This window comes from Triticum aestivum, chromosome 3A (genome assembly GCF_018294505.1).
Source record: "Triticum aestivum cultivar Chinese Spring chromosome 3A, IWGSC CS RefSeq v2.1, whole genome shotgun sequence".
Classification (NCBI taxonomy): Eukaryota; Viridiplantae; Streptophyta; class Magnoliopsida; order Poales; family Poaceae; genus Triticum; species Triticum aestivum.
The window spans coordinates 176,608,416-176,629,477 of NC_057800.1; the positions used below are offsets into that span (position 1 = coordinate 176,608,416).

Sequence of the window (21,062 nt, forward strand, 5' to 3'; positions counted from 1 at the left end):
GGGAGCTAATCCGGCTCAGGTGGTGGTGGGGGAGGCGGTGGCGCCATCCGGAGAGCCATCGTGCGAAGCTGGGTGATGATGGAGGTGATGTCATCTCTCTCCCTAAGGCGGCTAAGCGGCCGCCAAAGCAGAGGGCTCTAGATGCCACCTGGTCCGATCATTTTCCACATTAAGCTCAGGCTCGTGCAACGCGATGCAGTCGAGCAAGTCATGCCAGACGACATTCTCATCTAGGCCAAAAGAACGTCAGAAGGCAAGCTGCCCTAAGTCAATAAGGGTCAATGCGACAGAGATCCGCGGGTCAACCGCGATGGAAAACAGGTCTGGAAAACGTGCTGCGAAGGGGCGTCGCCAGCCCTTGATGATGCAACAAAATGTGGTCATGATCATTAAAGATTATAAATTTTTTTCTTCCGTTGCAACACACAGGCACTTTGAATTTAAAACATATACATGAGGTGGTACTAATTCGGGAACCACGTCAGGTGCAATCTGACTATGCATGCGGTGCCAGGCTAGCCCAAAACAAATTGCAACCGGGCCGGATCGACCTCCCGAAACACGCAAACATGGAATCTGACAAACGCGTGTTATTTGGATTGCACGCACAAGGAAACTATACGTCTTCTTCCACGACATATAAATTCCAACAGCGAACCAACATTTCGTTCCGATTGAAGGCAAGAAACCTCTTCGACAAGCTTAACCTGCCATCGTCCTGTTTGCCTCAGCCCTCTCCGGACCGCCGGCCTTCGCCGCCCGAGCGAACACTACCACCGGCGGCCTCGCTCGACGGAGGACCCGCGATCTCCAAAGAGCGAGTCGTTTGAGGCCTGGAGCTAGGTGCGGAGAAGGCCGGGACAAGGCCCTGGAGCTGGGGGCGGAGAAGGCCGGGACGAGGCGGCTGGGCTGACTGACATAGCAGGTGGGCCGCGGCTGGACGAGGAGCATGGCCTCCTCGCGAGCTGCGAGCAAAAAGAAGCAGTGATGTTGACTCAAACAAAAAAACAGCGAGGATGAGAGGCGCATGATCGGTCGGACCTGGGGGCATGCTTGGCGCACGTGGTGGAAGGAGGCTGTGGCGTCTGTCTGAATTGGGTCGGAGGCGAGGTTGTTTGCCGGATTCGGAGCACTGGCGGGCGGCCAGATGCCCAGATCAGGGGACGGCAGAGGGGAGCTCCAAGGCGCCCATCCATGTCTGCGTGGCGGATCCAGATGCTCCGCGCGTGGATCCGTCGGTGGACAGATCGAGACGGAGAGGCGGCGACCTCCATTGGCGGGTTCCCTGAAGAAAACGTGTGAGAGATTAGAGAGAGAAAGGGAAGAAAGGATGAGAGGGGGTGGGGTCGGGCGTCGGCCTTGGCCTGCTTGCGCGCGGCTGGAGGACGTGAGGCCTGTTGTGGCCAGATCCGGAGCACGGGGCGACAACTGAGCGGGGGAGGCCAGATCGAGCGACAGTAGAGGGAGCTCCAAAACGCAATCCATCCTCTGGTGGTGTTCCTCACCGGCATAGAAGAGGGGATTGCTGCCCTGGATAGAGAAGAAGAGAAGGGAGAGCGTCAGGTGGATGGAGAAGAAGGCCATGTGTTTTGGATAAGGGGACACGTAGTGGGAAGTGGGCGGTGGGTGTTGTCGCTACATGTTCTGTTTGGACCGGAAGCTCCTGGATTGCTATGCATGTGCACTCTTCTAAAAAATGCTATGCATGTGTACCGATTACTATTTATTTCCGAAGGAGCACACCCATTATAATTACTTGCTGCTGTATGTCATAGTTTAATATTCATGCCTACCACATCTTATAAATACATATTAGATATAATAATAAAAAATGAGTGAAATATGGAAAAGAAATAATATTTCTTAAGGGAGAAGATATTTGGGGCTCACTGGTATTTACTGACCATCAAGATATTCCTTAGCTTTTGAATGTCATCTATGTCTTGGTGAGATATAGGAAGGAGAGATGGAGGGATGAAGAGCAGAGAGAGTGTAATAATGGTGCATCTTGCTCCCGTCCTGTTGTGCCCTGCACGACATCTGGGAGGGGAGCACTCCCCTCCGTTGTACCATCTACTCCATCGAGGCCCGATGATAATGACCATGGAAGTGGTCATGTTGGTGTGGAGGGTGTGCAATATTGACGGCAACGTGTCAACAAAAGAGCGTCAAGCATTATAAACTCTTTATTTCCGGTCATCAAATTGTGGAAGTGGAAAAGTATAACTATAAATTGATGTTAATAGGCATTGTGAGATGTAGAAATTAATATATGTTCTATTAGAAGCTGCTACAGGTATGTGAATGATGCACAATTACTTATCATTGAAAAAGTAGTTGTTGATCTATCAGATTATTAAATGTTATTTTCTGTAATTCTTTTTACGCAGGGTTGTTGAATGTCAACAACTTATTACAAATAATCCATTTTTATAGCGAGTTGAAGGTTTTATTAGTAGAGAAGAAGATTATGAGCTTTTGGAATTCAATGGGATCTTCATGAAATGGATCCTTATGAGTCTTATAACCAATTTAATTGGAAAATCGTATATTCACCATGATAGATAAACAACGACACCAACTTTCAGATTTATTTTATACCCGTTGCAACGCACGGGCACTTTTGCTAGTGAGACCAATACCTCGATCAGCCTCCATTTACAGAAAATAATAATATAATACTTCCTTCCTCTCAATATGAGACAATATACATGCTTATTTTGTACAAGTACTTCGGTGGATCGTTCTTGTGATGTCTTTCTTCCTATGTGTATGCTGCATCTCCGCTCTTATAGATACCTTATTTATTTTCCAACCATGTTCGAGTCGTCCACTTTCACTGTTCATCTTCTTCTTCGTCGGTTTCAGTCCTATTGCACTCTAAGCTTCCAATCTTCTTTCATCGCCTTCTTTCTCTATTTATTTTCTCGATTGTTGTTTATTTCAATTTTTAAAATTAGAATCAACTTCAACAGAAATCTCCTTCATACCAGAAGTCTTATTTCGCTTGAAAAGATGTTGATGCTATTGCATTTGTTAGGATTCAGCATTTGTTTTAGTGTAGATTTAAAATATTATGTGAAAACAATTTGAAAATTTTCATGAATTTGGTAAATGGTCACGAGTTTAATAAATCTTCGTGGTTTTTAATGAAAAAAAATCATAAATTTGATAAAAAACTCATAAGTTATAAAAAGACCGTGAAGTTGAAAAAGAATCATGGATTTCAAAAGAGTTTGCGGATTTGAAAAATCTGCTTGATTAAAGAAATTGCGATATGAAAAAAGTTCATGAATTTAGGAAAAGATTGTAAATATGAATAGAATCACATATCTGAAAAGGTTTGCAGAATTGAAAAAAGTTTGCATATTTGATTTTATTTGCATATTTATTTTTCTCCACATATTTAAAAAAGTTCATAAAAAACAAATAAGAAAATATCAAAAGAAAAACCAAGAAAAAAATAAAAAGAAAACAAAAAACTACCCGGAAGGTTCCCAAAACTGGATCGGAAGGTTCTGATAGGGAATCATCCCAATAGGCTGTTTAAAAACACAACGAACGCAAAGTGTTGGGGATATGACCGCACAATGTAACAATGAAGTCTTAGATAGGCCCAAGAGACCATGACATGAAGCCAGGGAGGCAACTTACGAGGTGGGCCGGATGGAGGCCCAAGGCAAGAAGACGGTGCATGACCCGGAAGTGTAAGCCGCCCGATGGCGAATTGCCAAAGAAGGCAAGGCGATTTGGATCCAGGATCAGCTACGAAGTATAACCTGACCCGGACTCTTGTAAGCCCAGGGCCTCGACCTGCGTATATAAAGGCGAGTCCCTGCAGCAGGTTCAACTTAAGTTACAATCAATTGATAGCTAGGTTAGGCGAATCCACTCCCTTGTAATCGATACTCAAGCAATAGTAACAAGAGCATGAGTAGGCTTTTACCTCCATCGTGAGGGGCCGAACCTGGGTAAACTCGTGTCCTTCATCCCGCTCAACCCCTTCAGGCTAATCACAGTAGAGATGGCCTCACACCAAAGTCCTTTCACTAGGACATCTGCCGTGTTAACCCAACGACAGTTGGTGCACACCGTAGGGCCAGCGCACGGTAGTTTCGAGTTCTTGAAGGGCTCTTTCCCATGGATTGAGGGGTACGCCGTTGGCCGGATGATCAAGAGTCGCTGCGGCAAGCTGTACATCGCTGATGTTGGCTGGGGCCCCGAGGCCGACTCAATCGAGTATGGGTATCGGGTCCCCTTCGGCGGAATCCACGTCTTCATCGGCCAAATCGGCGGATCAGAGCCTGAGCCGGACATCTGTGTCGACATCATCGAGTCAGCTCAGCGCACGCAACCCGCCCGGGTCCAAGCCGGGCGTAGGCATGCTTTCATGGGCTTCACGCAAGGGATGGAACTTGCGGAAGATTCTGCTTCTGAGGGAGTTACTCTCGTCTACTCAGGTAATGAGTCCTCAACCGGGGAGACAGAGTCAATCTATCAGCTTCAAGATGGCGGACTTGGGAGCTATTCTGATGGTGACAGTATTCCGGACCCCTATGAGCCGTCGTGCAGGGCTACTATCTTCATGGCTGGGACAGGGCCAACTCTCAATTCTTCAACAGCGGTTGCGACAGCCTCTAACCCGGCCGCGGCAAGGGCTGGTGGATCCGAGTCGGGCAGGCCACCGACTCAAGTACTACTGGATCTCATGAATACCTTGACAGCTTTGTTAGCAGCTGAGGTCACTGCAGCGAATCAAGCAAAGCGCAACGCAGAGGTCGCAAAAGATTTGTGAGGAGATAACCAAGGCCTAGGAGGATATTGTGGCTGAGAACTACCAAACCGTTGCACTAAAGGCTTAGATTGACGCAGAGGTAGAGCATATTAAGGCGGATGCTTGGCGTTTAAGTTTGGATCAGAACACGTCTAATGCAGTATTCCAGAAAAGGTACCAGAGTCGCCTACCACCAACGCATGACCCAAGACGTTTGTTTGACACTCCTGGGGCAGGTCCAAGCACTCCAGATGCACTGGTGAATCCTCAGTTAAACCCGGATATGCTAGGGAATCGGGCGGCGGCTCAACCTCGGCAGCCTGAGCCGGCACGAAGGGAGGAGCGGGCGCCTAACCCGCCCCCGATCAGACACCGTCTCCACGTGTCCTAACGCCACCCAGGCACTTTTCTAACCCGGCTAGCGGCGATTCCAATTAGCAGTGAGTCACCAGTCGCGGTTGAAACTCGGAATGCAGTTGAGCTCTTACAGACAACCATTGCACAACAAGCGGCGTATTCATACAGCCATGATCGTGTGCACTCGACTCCCCTCCCCTCCCCTCCCGAGTCATAGTTATAGCCGGCGTATTGAGTCGCTCGCAGTCTCCAGCAGTGAAAGGCATCGGAACATGGCCCAGGTTAACTTGCCCGATCCTCAAAGCGCGGCTCAAGCGATTGTGGATGCGGCCAGGGCCCGTCGAGAGGCGGAAGCAGCAAACCAGGGGGCTTACGAGTCACCCCCTGCGATCCCTTCAGCTTCGACCGAAGTTGGGGTGAGCATTAGAAGTCTCAGAGTGTCGTGTTTGGTGTTAGCTTTGCGTAATGAGCGTCTGCCCAAAGATTTGAAGGGTCCTCGCAAGATACGTAATTATACAGCAAACCTCCCCCTAGAAGCTTGGATTGAGAGTTATGAGCTAGCATGGATTTGTTAGACATCAGTGATGCTGTTTGTGCCAAGTATTTCACCATGATGTTGGAAGGGCCTGCCCGCACGTGGTTAAAGGGCTTGTTGCCCAATTCTATTAACTCGTGGGCCGAGTTAAAGGCGTGTTTTATCAAAAAAATCAAGGGACATGCAAGCAGCCTCTAACGATTGTGGATCTGGATCACTGCATGCAGCATGAGGATGAGTCAGCTCGCCATTGGGCCCAGCGGGTCTCCGCTATTATTCACTCGTCTGATAGATTGCGGCGGGTCAGGAGGTCCTGATCTTAGAGAAGAACTGTCACTTCGCCCCCCTTAAGCAGAAGCTCGGGCGGCTCAAGCATTATTGCAACGACATGGGCGACCTCATGGAGGCTCTCACTAAGTATGCAGACTCTGATAACACAAAGGACCCCAGCTCTGATGATGAGAAATCCAACAAGGCAAAGAAGAATGGCAATGGTAAGGGTCAGCAGCAGAATATGGCAAGGCATAATGGCAATAGCCAGGGTAATGGTGGTAAGCAGAGGAACCCCGATGGTGGGTCAGATCTAGTGGCTAACACCAACACTGCGTACAAAAACCAGCGCCGCAACAGTAATGGTAAGCCGCCTTTTGGCGGAGCAAAGCCTTTTAATCTTGAGGCGATGCTTAATGAGCCTTTCCCGAAACATAGTTTTCCCAACAAGTCATCCACTCATGCTTGGAAGGATTGTTATGTTAAGCGGGAGTTCAAGAATTACAGCCTTAACCACCATCACGATAGTGGCAATGGGCCACCTGGCGGGTCAGGATCCGGGTCTCAAGGGTCCGACTTTGGTGGTGGTAGCTCAAATTCTGGTTATCAGGGTCAAGGCGGTCATAATCAGCAGTCTGGTCAGGGCAACCAATAGAAAAATAATCAGTCAGGATACCAGAGTAATCCAAAACATCTTAATGGATGTCAATACCATGTTTTCACTACAAGTCTTTGCAAACGAGACCAGAAGGTTCATAAGCAGGCGGTTCATGCAGTAGAGCTGGTTGTTCCGCAATATTTGAGATGGTCTGAGCACACGATATCGTGGAGCAGGGTAGATCACCCACCACGGGTTGATAACCAGGGTCACTTAGCCCTTGTGGTGGCCCCCAGGTAGGTGGCTATAAATTCACTAAGGTACTTATGGATGGTGGTAGCAGCATCAACATCTTATATTATGATAATTTTCGCCATATGAGTCTGACTGACAAGAATCTCAAGCTATCCTCCATAGTTTTCCATAGTGTCATGTCTAGTAAGTTGGCTTACCCTGTTGGAAAGATATCACTAGAAGTGGCTTTTGGTGACAAGTATAATTATAGAGCAGAGACGATGTGGTTTGAGGTGGTCAAGATCAAGAGTCTGTATCATGCTCTATTTGGACGACCGGCTTATGCTAAGTTTATGGCCCACCCTTGTTACATTTACCTACAACTTAAGATGCCAGGGCCAAACGAAACAATTACAGTACATGGTGATCGGAAAGTCGCCCTGGAGTGTGAGCAAGGAGATGCAGCCTACAAGAGAAGACAAGGTAAAATGTGCTCTTTATTAGTTCAACAATTATTCATATAAGAGCCACTCAAAATTTTAATCGTGGTCTTCTCCTTGGCGCAACTCGAATAAAAAGAAAAGAAATTCAGATAAACACACTGAAATATTTTTGAAGTTTTTGGTTTTCTTTAACAAGCAAAAAGGGAAAAGCAAATACAAGAAAAACTATTTACACGGGAAAGCTCCCAACAAGCAAAAGAAGAACAAGGATATCTTTTTGGATTTTCTTTTTAGTACTACTACTAAGCATGCATAGAAACTAAATTAACTACAACTAATTTTTTGGCTTTTCTGAAGTTTTTCAAACACCAAGAAGAAAGCATGAAAATAAATTTAAGCATGGATGATACAATGAAAAAGTGTGAACACCGACAAATGGAATAAGTGGACATGAATGTAATGTCGGTGAGAGACACGTACTCCCCCAAGCTTAGGCTTTTGGCCTAAGTTGGTACGATCAGTAGCCTGGAGGGTAGTAGTCGGCGTGGTAGCTCACGGAGGCTCTCGGTGCGGATGCCTCAGCACGCTGTGCCACCACCAGTGTTGCATTATTAGCTCGGCCACGCTCTCAAGAACAAAATATCTTCCTTTGCTGTTATAATCAAAAAGAGCAGTCGCAGGCAAATATGTGTCCACAATAGATTTTTGGTTAAACATTAGATTGTAAGTGAAATTATCAACCTTTCCCTTAAGGATCTTGTGTTCTTTCAAAGTGTCAAAATCAAAATACTGCGTGGGTAGGATAGGATCAAAGGGCAAAGGCGAAACACCCAGCTCTTGTGTTAAACATGTGGCATAAATTCCACCATACACTACTGTAGGATGCTGCTAACGCGACACTATGATCAGAGACCCTTCGACAAAACTGTGTGCGATGCCATAATCGCAAACGGTGGTGTAAAATAACCGTAAAAAAAGGTGCTAAACGTTTGCGATGGAGGATGCATCAAACACGGTTTAGATTTTAGTTGCGTGTGCGATGTAGGGCATACGGTTCACCTCAATTAACTGTTTGCGATGAGGAGGAACAAAAGAAATGGGCAGCCAGATGAAGGCGTGTGCGATATAAAACATATGGTTCACTGGGATGAACTGTGTGTGATTAGGCAACACAAAAGAAACGGTCATCCCGATCAAGGTTTGTGCGATATACAGCATACGGTTCACTCGGATGAACTATTTGTGATTAGGCAAGAGAACAGAAACGGTTCAATATAACAAGATGTGTGTGATACGCGACAAACAAGTCTGTAATTATAAATGTGTGCGAAGACCGATAATAACGCAGACGATTGCTTCTAATAAGACATATGTGATATGCTCTATCTACACAACATCTATGGCCATTGTGGGATGGGCGACCATCCGAATACGCCATAAGGATGTGAAGAGGCATTCCTATCAGCAAGGACTAGCTGTTCCACCAGTAGCTCATGTAAGAAAACTATCAAGTTAAGTGTGCTCAGGCTGGAGCAGCCATCGGATGTGTGACTGGATGGGAAGTTGTGCTCAGCTAATCTAACCTCAAGGTCCTTGTTTTTTTAAAACATGTTAAAGAAGGTCTACCGCATTACTTTTTGACAATGTGCGATATGTGGCATACAGTTGATTCATCCGACCTATTTGTGATGGAATAGGCCATGTGTGTTGTGGGCAAACACTTGCTAGTATTCAACTATTTGGGATTGATGAATTCATCACCGCCGGGTTCCCTAGTGTGGTCCGTTTTCATCTGATCATGATCTACTTCTTGTGCTAGCTCGATGCTAAGTTTCCATTAATTGATGGCATTTTATGAACACGCCACCGTTTCCCGCCATTTCCTCACCTGTTTTTCGCCACCCTGCTATATTGTGCATAGGGGGCGCGGGACGCATAGAGGCGACAAGTGCAGCCTGTAGCATATCCACCTTTTCCAAGCATGCCAACCCACCAAAGTGCTGCCTCTGCCATCAACCTCGTCGACGAGGAAAACGAGCAGGCGCCACGGCCCGTCGAGGCCGAGGCGCTCTCGGCAACGCGATGGATGACGTCGTGATGCGCGTCATCGCCAGGGTTGAGCAGACCTTTGGCGCATGCTTGAGCGCCGCGGATAAAGATAGGCATGTCAGCGCCGACAAGCTGCAGCTCGCCGCACAACATGATCGATGGCGCGCCGTAGAGCAAGCTAGGCGCGTCCGCACAGATGGCTGCGGCTCGCCGCACAGCGAGACCGTTGGAGCGCTGCAGAGCGAGAGGCGCGGCGCGCCGCACAGCAAGAGCGGATCAAGCGGCGCTTTCCTACTATCGACACGGTGTCGCAAGTGGGTACACGTCCCATCAGTACACCCATTCCTTGCCAGGAGTGGGAAGAGTCCCTCAGCGCCGTACTTGCACCAGAGGCCGGCCGTGCCGTACTTGCACCGGATGCCCGCCGCGCCATTCACATGGGTGCCGCCGTTCGCCTTGTGCGCGGCCTGCTAGATGCCAACGTGCTGGTCCGTAGGCTCGACCGCCTCCTTGGCCCAGGTGTCCACCTGGGCGTAGTAGTTGAACATGGCCGTCCCATCCTCGAGCTGGCGATCTTCGATGAAATAGCCAACTTGAAGCTCGAGATCGCGCTCCAGATGTACCGCGAGCGTGTCAGCCGCTTGGACGAACACCTGCATGAGTTCAGGCAGAGCCAAGAGCTACCCTAGGCAAGGGCTGCTGGTCATGGTCTCATGGACGCATTTTATTTTGAAAAGTCGTTTCGACGTGGATAGCTATGTATTCACAGCAATCATAGTATTGCTCTGTTTCAATGTGTGTACTCTATTTTCCATTCTTATATGTTTTGTTTCAATGTGTGTATATACGTTTTTCATTCTGTATATGTGGATGATAACAGCTAGATTCAAATTAGTATACAAAAATAGATAGAAAATGGAATTCATAATATATATTAATTGTTCATTAGATCATTACAGAATATATATATATATATATATATATATATATATATATATATATATATATATAATATTATCACATATACATGATGATACTTAACTACTAGCTACAATGCATAAAATTGAAAACGATCAATACTAAAACTAATAATCCCTCCTGGGCTAGTATTCCGGCAGCCCCTCGCCAGCAGCTCCCTGGTGCGCGGCGTCTTCCCAGTGCGGAGGCAGTACTCCAACTCCTCCGCCTCGCAGCACTTGACGTATCGATCTGCCTCTTGCCGACGGACGTGCGCAGCCAATCTTGCCGTTTCGTTGGGCGCCCACCGGAGCTCCTCTTTAGTGGCACACTGGAGCTTATCGGCCCACCTCCACACAGCGACGAGGCTCCCAGCGCCTATGACCTTCCTCGTGAAGTACCCGTCTTCGTACACCTCCTTGACACGACGACACGCTCGTCCCCAAAGCTCCGCCGCCTCCTTTTTCCAGGCGGCATCACGGGCTTCACAGGCCGCCTGGTACCTGGCTTTCTCCTCCGCCATCTCCTTCTTGAACGCCACTTACCTGGCTTTCTCAGCCGGCAGCAGCGACTTCTACAGATAAAGATTGTACTAGCCCCAAAACCAATCCAAAGTTGGGGGTCTGGTGCAACCTCGTCAGGCGGCGCGTAGGGGTCCTCGTTGCTGCTAATCGAGTGAGCGTCCTCAGGGGGCGGTGACTCCTCGTCGGCGCGTGGGCAGACTGGCGGCTCCATGGCAGAGATTTGAGAGAGAGGGCGAGCGAGGGCAGGATGTAGATGAGAATGCAGGTGGGACGACGTGAGCAAGGTAGTATTTATTGGCGGCCGGAATCTAGATCGACGGGGACAGTACACACGCCGGTCGCCGGAATTAACGAGTATTGTAGTTTCAGTTACACGCAATTCCCGCAGCAAATTCATGTGTGAACATAGTAGCTGACGGTTTCCAATACAGAACCGTGTCTGATTAATGATCCACACCAATCACCTACCAAACCTCGAGCCACGAGGTAGAGTGCCAATCATGTGGGGGGGTGGTGGTTTTCTTGCCAGATCTTTACATTTTCTTTTTTGAACACCAGATATTTACATCGTGTGATGATTTTTTAACTCGCACACAAGTACACTAAAATATGATTTTTCAAACCGTTTTGGTTAGGCGTTGCATGTAGATGTAGTTCAAATTTGAATTACGGTCATTAAATGGTTAGGAAATCACTTAAATGTCTTTAAAAGGTTAAATGACCCCTGAAATTTTCCAAATTTTCACATCACAATTGTATCAGTGCATGTTAAACATAGGAAAAAATTGAAGGCAGTAAGAGGAAGCTATCTCTCGTCCGTCAGCAAACATGCATTGTTCCCTCTTGGAACCACGAACCTTCTAGTAAGTTGCTCCGGTTTGTGAGGGGTGTGTGTCCAAACTTTCGTCAAACCTGCCAACTTTTCTACCACATCATCTTGGTGGCATGACATTAAATCAAGCAAGGTCTCATGTTTTTCTGATTATTTTTTAATTTTTTAGAATTAAAATGCCATGGCATGCACTCGATGCATGTGCCCATGCCTTGACACCAATATGTTTGAAATTTCTTTATAATTTACTGCACATGGGATTAATTCGCACATAAGTACACAAAAATATGATTTTTCAAACCGTTTTGGTTAGGCGTTGCATGTAGATGTAGTGCAAATTTGAATTATGGTCATTAAATGGTTAGAAAATCACTTAAATGTCTTTAGAAGGTCAAATGACCCTTGAAATTTATCAAATTTTCACATGATAGTTGCACGTTAAATGTAGGAAAAAATTTGAAGGCCGTAAGAGAAAGCTATCTCTCGTTCGTCATCAAACATGCATTGTTCCCTCTCAGAACCACGAACTTTCTAGCGAGTTTCTCCAGTTTGTGAGGGGTGTGTGTCCAAACGTTCGTCAAACATGCCAATTTCTTTACCACATCATCTTGGTGGAATGACATTACATCAACCAAGGTTTCATGTGTTTCTGATCTTTTTTCTATTTTTTTGAATTAAAATGCCATGTCATTCCATGCATACGTATGCATGTGTCCATGTCGTAAGACTAATATGTTTGAAAATTCTTTCTAATTTACTGCACATGGAATTAACTCGCACACAAGTACATAGATATGATTTTTCAAACCATTTTGGTTAGGCATTGCATGTAGATGTAGTTCAAATTTGAATTACGGTCATTAAATGGTTAGAAAATCACTTCAATGTCTTTAAAAGGTCAAATGACCCCTGGAATTTTCCAAAATTTCACATTACAGTTGTAGTAGTGCACGTTAGACGTAGGAAAAAATTAAAGGCCGTAAGAGGAATCAATCTCCCATTCGTCATCAAACATGCATTGTTCCCTCTCAGAACCACGAACCTTCTAGCGAGTTGCTCCGGTTTATGAGGGGTATGTGTCCAAACTTTCGTCAAACATGCCAATTCTTTACCACATCATCTTGGTGGATGACATTAAATCAAGCAAGGTTTCATGTTTTTCTGATCATTTTTTATTTTTTTTGGAATTATAATGCCATGGCATGCACTCCATGCATGTGCCCATGCCTTGACACCAATATGTTTGAAAATTCCTTCTAATTTACTACACATGGAATTAACTCGCGCACAAGTACACAAAAATATGATTTTTCAAACCGTTATGGTTAGGCGTTGCATGTAGATGTACTTCAAATTTGAATTGCGGTCATTAAATGGTTAGAAAATCACTTAAATATCTTTAAAAGGTCAAATGACCCCTGAAATTTACCAAATTTTCACATGACAGTTGTATTAGTGCACGTTAAATGTAGGAAAAAATTTGAAGGCTGTAAGAGGAAGCTATCTCCCGTTGTTCATCAAACATGCATTGTTCCCTCTCGAAAGCACGAACCTTCTAGCGAGTTGCTCCGGTTTGTGAGGGGTGTGTGTCCAAACGTTCGTCAAACATGCCAATTTCTTTACCACATCATCTTGGTGGCATGACATTACATCAACCAAGGTTTCATGTGTTTCTGATCATTTTTCTATTTTTTGAATTAAAATGCCATGTCACTCCATGCATACGTATGCATGTGTCCATGTCGTGAGACCAATATGTTTGAAAATTCTTTCTAATTTACTGCACATGGAATTAACTCGCAGACAAGTACACATATATGATTTTTCAAACCGTTTTAGTTACGCGTTGCATGTAGATGTAGTTTAAATATGAATTACGATCATTAAATGGTTAGAAAATCATTTAAATGTCTTTAAAAGGTCAAATGACCCCTAGAATTTTCCAAAATTTCACATTACAGTTGTAGTAGTGCACGTTAGACTTAGAAAAAATTTGAAGGCCGTAAGAGAAAGCTATCTCCCGTTCGTCATCAAACATGCATTGTTCCCTCTCGGAACCACGAACCTTCTAGCGAGTTGCTCCAGTTTGTGAGGGGTGTGTGTCCAAACTTTCGTCAAACATGCCAATTTCTTTACCACGTCATCTTGGTGACATGACATTACATCAACCAAGGTTTCATGTGTTTCTAATTTTTGTTGGAATTAAAATGCCATGCCACTCCATGCATACGTATTCTTGCATATGTGTCCATGTCGTGATACAAATATGTTTGAAAATTCCTTCTAGTTTACTACACATGGAATTTACTCGCACATAAGTACACAAATATGATTTTTCAAACCGTTTTGGTTAGGCGTTGCATGTAGATATAGTTCAAATTTAAATTACAATCATTAAATGGCTAGAAAATCACTTAAATGTCTTTAAAAGGTCAAATGACCCCTAGAATTTTCAAAAATTTCACATTACAGTTGTAGTAGTGCATGTTAGACGTAGAAAATAATTTGAATGCTGTAAGAGGAAGCTATCTCCCATTGTTCATCAAACATGCATTGTTCCCTCTTGGAACCACAAACCTTCTAGCGAGTTGCTCCGGTTTGTGAGGGGTGTGTGTCCAAACGTTCGTCAAACATGCCAACTTCTTTACCACATCATCTTGGTGGCATGACATTACATCAACCAAGGTTTCATGTGTTTCTGATCATTTTTCTATTTTTTTTGAATTAAAATGCCATGTCACTCCATGCATAGTATGCATGTGTCCATGTAGTGAGACCAATATGATTGAAAATTCTTTCTAATTTACTGCACATGGAATTAACTCACAGACAAGTACACATATATGATTTTTCAAACCGTTTTAGTTACGCGTTGCATGTAGATGTAGTTCAAATATGAATTACAGTCATTAAATGGTTAGAAAATCACTTAAATGTCTTTAAAAGGTCCAATGACCCTAGAATTTTCTAAAATTTCACATTACAGTTGTAGTAGTGCACGTTAGATGTAGAAAACATTTGAAGGCCGTAAGAGAAAGCTATCTCCCGTTCGTCATCAAACATGCATTGTTCCCTCTCGGAACCACGAACCTTCTAGCGAGTTGCTCCGGTTTGTGAGGGGTGTGTGTCTAAACTTTCGTCAAACATGCCAATTTCTTTACCAAGTCATCTTGGTGGCATGACATTACATCAACCAAGGTTTCATGTGTTTCTGATTTTTTTGGAATTAAAATGCCATGCCACTCCATGCATACGTATTCATGCATATGTGTCCATGTCGTGATACAAATATGTTTGAAAATTCCTTCTAGTTTACTGCACATGGAATTAACTCGCACACAAGTACACAAATATGATTTTTCAAACCATTTTGGTTAGGCGTTGCATGTAGATATAGTTCAAATTTGAATTACGGTCATTAAATGGCTAGAAAATCACTTAAATGTCTTTAAAAGGTCAAATGACCCCTAGAATTTTCAAAAATTTCACATTACAGTTGTAGTAGTGCACGTTAGACGTAGAAAAAATTTGAAGGCCGTAAGAGGAAGCTATCTCCCGTTCGTCATCAAACATGCATTGTTCCCTCTCGGAACCACGAGCCTTCTAGTGAGTTGCTCCGGTTTGTGAGGGGTGTGTGTCCAAACTTTGGTCAAACATGCCAATTTTTTACCACATCATCTTGGTGGCATGACATTACATCAACCAAGGTTTCATGTGTTTCTGATTTTTTTTGGAATTAAAATGCCATGTCACTCCATGCTTAATTGTGTCATAGCCGTTAGACCAATATGTTTGAAAATTCCTTCTAATTTACTGCACATGGAATTAAATCGCACACAAGTACACAAAATATGAGTTTTCAAACTGTTATGGTTAGCTGTTGCATGTAGATGTTGTTCAAATTTCAATTATGGTCATTAAATGGCTAGAAAATCACTTAGATGTCTTAGAAGGTCAAATGACCCCTGAAATTTTCCAAAATTTGACATGACAGTTGTATTAGTACTACAAAATTTCTCGTTCATTTAAAACACCATCCGTTTGCACTTTATTCCAAATTCGTCTTTCATAGCTAATGAAAAATATCTACAACATCACACAGTTGTTTTCTAGGAACCGTTTGCGATGAAAATATCTGGGTCTATTTAAGTCTCCCTCCTTAAGCTTTGCCGGCTCGTCTTCTCTAGTGCCGGCAACCCCCGAATCCACGAATCCCGATCCCCATTCCCACACCCCCTTCTTGCAAAGATGACGCCGTGGAAACGCTTCGTGAAGGCTTGTACGTTGGCCACGTCCCCCCCAGCGCCGCCGCCTGCGCAGAGAGCACGGCCGCCTACGCCGAGAGTGCCGCCGCATCCACATTGAGCGTGGCCGCTTCCGCCGAGAGGGCGTCTGCTGCAGCTGACAGGGCAACTGCAGCAGCCGAGACGACTGCAGCTGCTGCTGCGACGGCGGCTGCAAACGTCGAGAGCGCTCGAGCTGTCGTCTGTGCCGCTGATGTCGCCCTGGCCCGGGTCGAGGCCATCCACGGCAAGATCGAGGATGCACATACCAAGATATTCCAAGACACCTCGGACTCCAGCATGTAACCCACGTCTAAAAAGGCGACGGTGGCCATAGAGCACCTGCTTCCTCATGAGGTCGCCGAGCGGGAGCTGGAGATGCAGGAGGCGGCGGAGATTGAGGAGCGCCGGGAGGAGGAGTTGCACATGGACGAGGTCGAGGTAGAGAAGAGTCTGTCCATCGAGGAATCGGCAGTGGAGTAACAACGCGAGCTCTGGCGGAGCCACTACTACAAGTACTACAACCTTGAGGGCGGCGCCGAGGATGAGGACGAGGACGAGGACAAGGACGCGGTCAACTTCAGCAGGGGGGATGCAGAGTCCACCAACGGCGGCATGTCGCCAGGACAAGTCATCGATGTCTCATCTCACACCGGCGATGCATAGGCCGGCATGGCGGCGAATTTTTAATTATGCGTACTTAGGCTTTATTTTTAATGCTGGTCTTTTGTTAGAGCAATGTTTAGGTCAACTGGCTCTGTGTAATTACTAAAATTTCTCGATTCAGTAAGTGTGGTCTGTCTACTGTATGCTTTTTTCTGTGCCCAAGTTAGCAAGCGATGTTAAATTATGCAATGATGTACCCAGGGAAATTTCCACCAAAATTTGAATTATCAAACTCATCCCATGCGCGTAAAGCAGAAGAATCGTTTGCGATGCACACAATCGTTCAAAGTGAATGGTCTGGCGGCACCGCGCACGTTCAAAGTGAATGTGCCCATGCCTTGAGACCAAAATTTGAATTATCAAACTCATCCCATGCGCGTAAAGCAGAAGAATCGTTTGTGATGCACACAATCGTTCAAAGTGAATGGTCCGGCGGCACCGCGCGCAAAGTTTCCCTCTACATTTCCAAAATTTTGGCCTAATGCCAAAATATCTACCCCCGCCCCCTTCCCCACCCCCTTTTCTCCCCGACCACAAGTCACATTTCCCTTGTTTCCTCCTTCCTTCCTTCCTTGCTAAGTTATAGCTGCTTCCTCTCTCTCACCGTCTCGCATCCTACCGCCGGGGTCGCCATGGTCTGCTTCAAAGACATCTCCAGCGGTTCCTCCTCCGGCGACTACTCCTTCACCACCCGGGTATGCCTCTCTTCTCTCTCTCGGGATAAGACTTGGAATGAAGGATTTTTACCCGGGGGTCGATTTGAGTCGCTTCTTCCTCTTGTAGCTCCCTAAGACCATCAGTGGCAACGAATGGAGCGGGGTGGCTGAAGATCTATCTGCTCGTTGTCCCCATCAATCTCCATGCGTGAAGCTAGTTGCGTTTGATTCTGTGGACAGTGGGAGGAAGTTTCTGCCATGTGCAGAGAAGGTTAGACCCTCTTTCGTTGTTACAAATCATTTGTTATATGTGATTCAGACACTGTCACGGTCCCAACCCATTCATACCACACCTTCAACCAAACGCATCCTAAGACAGTGTCACAGTTTGTACCTAGTATCTTAAATTGTTGCCATCTCATCGACGGTGCCATTAGAAAATTATTTGGCACCGCTTCAGCAGTTTGTGCAGCCAACTTTGGTACACACATTCGAGTAGCCAAGCAGTAAAATACTAAATCTTTATGGCACGAAGGAACTAGGCATCGGAGCAACTACATGCTCCGGAGTTCGGGTCCCTGATTTTTTCCGCTGCATCGGCTCGCCAGTGCAGGGCACCGGTGCGAGATGTAGGAGCAGTTGTCTTTACCCTAGTTTTGGCATACATAGTGGACGACCTTAGTGCTATTAGTTCTATGTTACTAAATTTGTGCATGCACACACTTGTTAGTATCAATTTGATGTCATCCAAACACTGTCGCTATGCTGTTGCAGTTATATTTACCTTCCTCATAAAATGTTCAATTTGTTATTTATTGTACATGAGTAAGAACTTGTAGCGTCGTTGTAGTTGATTATATCTTCCGATGTTCCAGAATTTGGTTGTTGTCTCAGTACCAATTATTTCATTTGCACATTGATCTTTTTGAGAAGATATGTCATAATTAACATGTTTCTTCAGTTTTTCAAAATAAGCATTGGTGATTTTTCTATAAACCCATTTCCCCTACAATTGTTGCTGATCTAGTTTTAAATATTATAGGATGAACGGAAGTGTTCTTACTTGGAGTGGGTTGATCAAGAGTGGCCACAGTCTTTGAAGATGTGCCTAACGAAGCTATGGAGCATGTATGAGGAAGAGAACACACGTAGGCTTAGAGAAAGTCTTGTCAACGCTGAAGCATATTTCAAGATGCGGGATAAAAAGTTGAAGGTGGAGAATGAGCTCAAACTTTTTAAATCAGACTTCGCTAAGATGGTTTTGGCGAAGGAGGAGGCACTTTCCCAGTTGGCCCGTGCAAAACGGGTTCTTACTGAACTGAAAGCAGAGGTGGATAAGGGAAATGAATATATTGTTCTTATGAAGTTGAACTAGCTATATGTTGTACTGTTTTGTTTTCATGTAGCTACCGTACTGTGATGTTATAATATATTTATGTGCTTGATATGAAATTGGCAAACAGTTGTTCGATATGAAATTTGAATTTGCGTAATACTGGAATTATTAATTGTTAACTAATAAACCTGCTAAAATGTGCCATGGATCTTTGCAAATGGTTCTAGCAGTAAAAACGCTTGCGATGGATAGCCCAATGCCACACAGTTTTCTTCATCAAATCGTGTGTGATATAGTTGATAAAAGCAAACAGTTAACCAAGGAAGACCGTGTGTGATAGTTACACCTTTCAGACATGAGCCTTCACATAAAAATGTGTGGGATGTATGTCTGAGCGGAAACGGTTTCCCTGCATTGACTGTGTGGGATGTACATAAGAACGGAAACGTATTCCTTGGATTGACTGTGTGTGATATACATACGAACGGAAATGTTTTTCTCGGATTCACCATGTGGGATGTACATACCTATGGAAATGATTTTCTCGGATTACCGTGTGGGATGTACATACCTACGGAAATGATTTTCTCGGATTACCGTGTGGGATGTACATACCTACAGAAATGATTGGGTTTCGATGCCTCGCCCAATCGCACACGACCCCAGCCTGGGTCCCATGAGGGCTTATCCCCGACGATTTCTGGGTCATGTGGGAAGGACACCCTATCGCACACACTCACTTGGCGACAGTTCCAAATGCCATCGCGGAAAGGGGTTAAAAACCGTTTGTTTAGGACCGACGCGCACTAGTGATAGAACCAACCACTGTTAGCATTGTGCTGAAGTCTACGTGCAACAATCGCTCCAAGGTTATAATTCCTTTCACCAGTGAGAGCGGTGTGAAGGCAGCTCAAGTCTGGCGCACAAAGTATGCTACAGTCTTGCTTGCCTACTATGCATTTCCCATTACATAATGCAAAATACGGAATTGCGGGAAAGTGAATGCTCTTTATTCTTCCTTGTCTCACTCCCCTATTTTCACCGTAGCAAAGGATAGTCAAGAAAGACTCGAACTTGACCGTTGGTGGCTCATCAAGAGAACCCCAAAATGGAAGTTTGCAGTGGTAAGAAAAATTCTCCAGTGGGATAGTAAATGGTTTATCATAAAGCATAAATGACACCCTAGACTCACGTGGAAAATATTTAAATCCTTTGACAAATGATTCAGTGAGAAGTTGGTGCTGTTCACACTTATCTGAGAGGTAGGGACCGAGGCCGACATTGTGGACATATTGCTCAAATTCCTCCTTAATGCCCACACACACACACACACCATATATTCATCGCTAGGCCATAAACATTCTTGGTGGCGGCATCTCGCGTGGAACTTTCACTTGGTTCAACATAAGACCCACGAGCAAAACTGTCACTAGAAGATGCCCCCGAGAATCGTCTCCTCTAAGAACTCCTTCCAACTAGGTTCATCATGTCCGCATACAATTTTCTGAAAATAAAATTTTTGAGAACTTTTGAGGCCATTCTGAGAACTTTTATTTTTGGGTCATTTTTTATTGCACGGGAAATTCAGAAAATAGACAAAACATGGCATTTTATTTTATTTAACCAATAAAAACAGAGAATAAAAGTATGGATAGAAAGTAGTGCTTACTAAATTCATCAACTTCATACCATTCAAAAATGATCCATTAATAAGGTTTATCAAGTCTTATTAGCAACCACTTCTGATTAGCATGAAACCGAAGAACTTTCATAAATCACTAAGTTACCTCAATGGGGGTATGCATTTCCCCAACAATAAGTATTTCATATTTCTTTCTAACAGTAGGTGGAGGTATTTGAAAACATCCAATAGTGATTGTCGGAGATTTTTCAATAACATTAATACCATTCACTTGGAATTGTTTCTTTGGGAAGTGCATCGTATGCTCATTGCCATTAATATGAAAAGTGATCTTGCTTTTATTGCAATCAATAACAGCCCCTCCAATATTCAAGAAGGGTCTACCAAGGATAATTGACATGTTGTCGTCCTCGGGCATCTCAAGTATAACAAAGTTAGTCAAAATAGTAACATTAGCAACAACAATGGGCACATCCTCACAGATACCGATAGGTATGTCAGTTGATTTGTCAGCCATTTGCAAAGATATTTTAGTAGGTGTGAGTTTATTCAAGTCAAGTCTTTTATATAAAGAGAAACGCATAACACTAACACCATCTCCTAAATCACACAAAGCAGTTTTCACATAATTCTTCTTGATAGAGCAAGGTATAGTTGGTATTCCCGGATGTCCATGTTTTTTGGGTACTCCATCTTTAAAAGTGTAATTGGCAAGCATACTGGAGATTTTAGCTTCCGGTATTTCTCTCTTATTTGTGATGATGTCTTTCATATATTTTGCATAAGGAGGCATTTTCAAGATATCAGTCAAGCGAGTACGCAAAAAGACTGGCCTCAGCATTTCGGCAAAGCATTCAAATTATTCATCATCATTCTTTTTAGTTGACTTAGGTGGAAAAGGCATAG

General features: G+C 44.6%; 1 protein-coding gene across 1 annotated transcript; it reads right to left on the bottom strand.

Moving 5' to 3' along the window:
• Positions 1-365: 365 nt before the first annotated feature.
• LOC123060865 (uncharacterized) lies at positions 366-1,655 on the bottom strand. The gene is made up of 3 exons (XM_044483728.1): positions 1,359-1,655; positions 1,042-1,285; positions 366-965 (listed from the first exon to the last, which is right to left on the bottom strand). Exons 1-3 carry the CDS (start codon positions 1,582-1,584, stop codon positions 728-730), a joined length of 708 nt encoding a protein of 235 aa, XP_044339663.1. The 5' UTR covers positions 1,585-1,655; the 3' UTR covers positions 366-727.
• Positions 1,656-21,062: the final 19,407 nt, after the last annotated feature.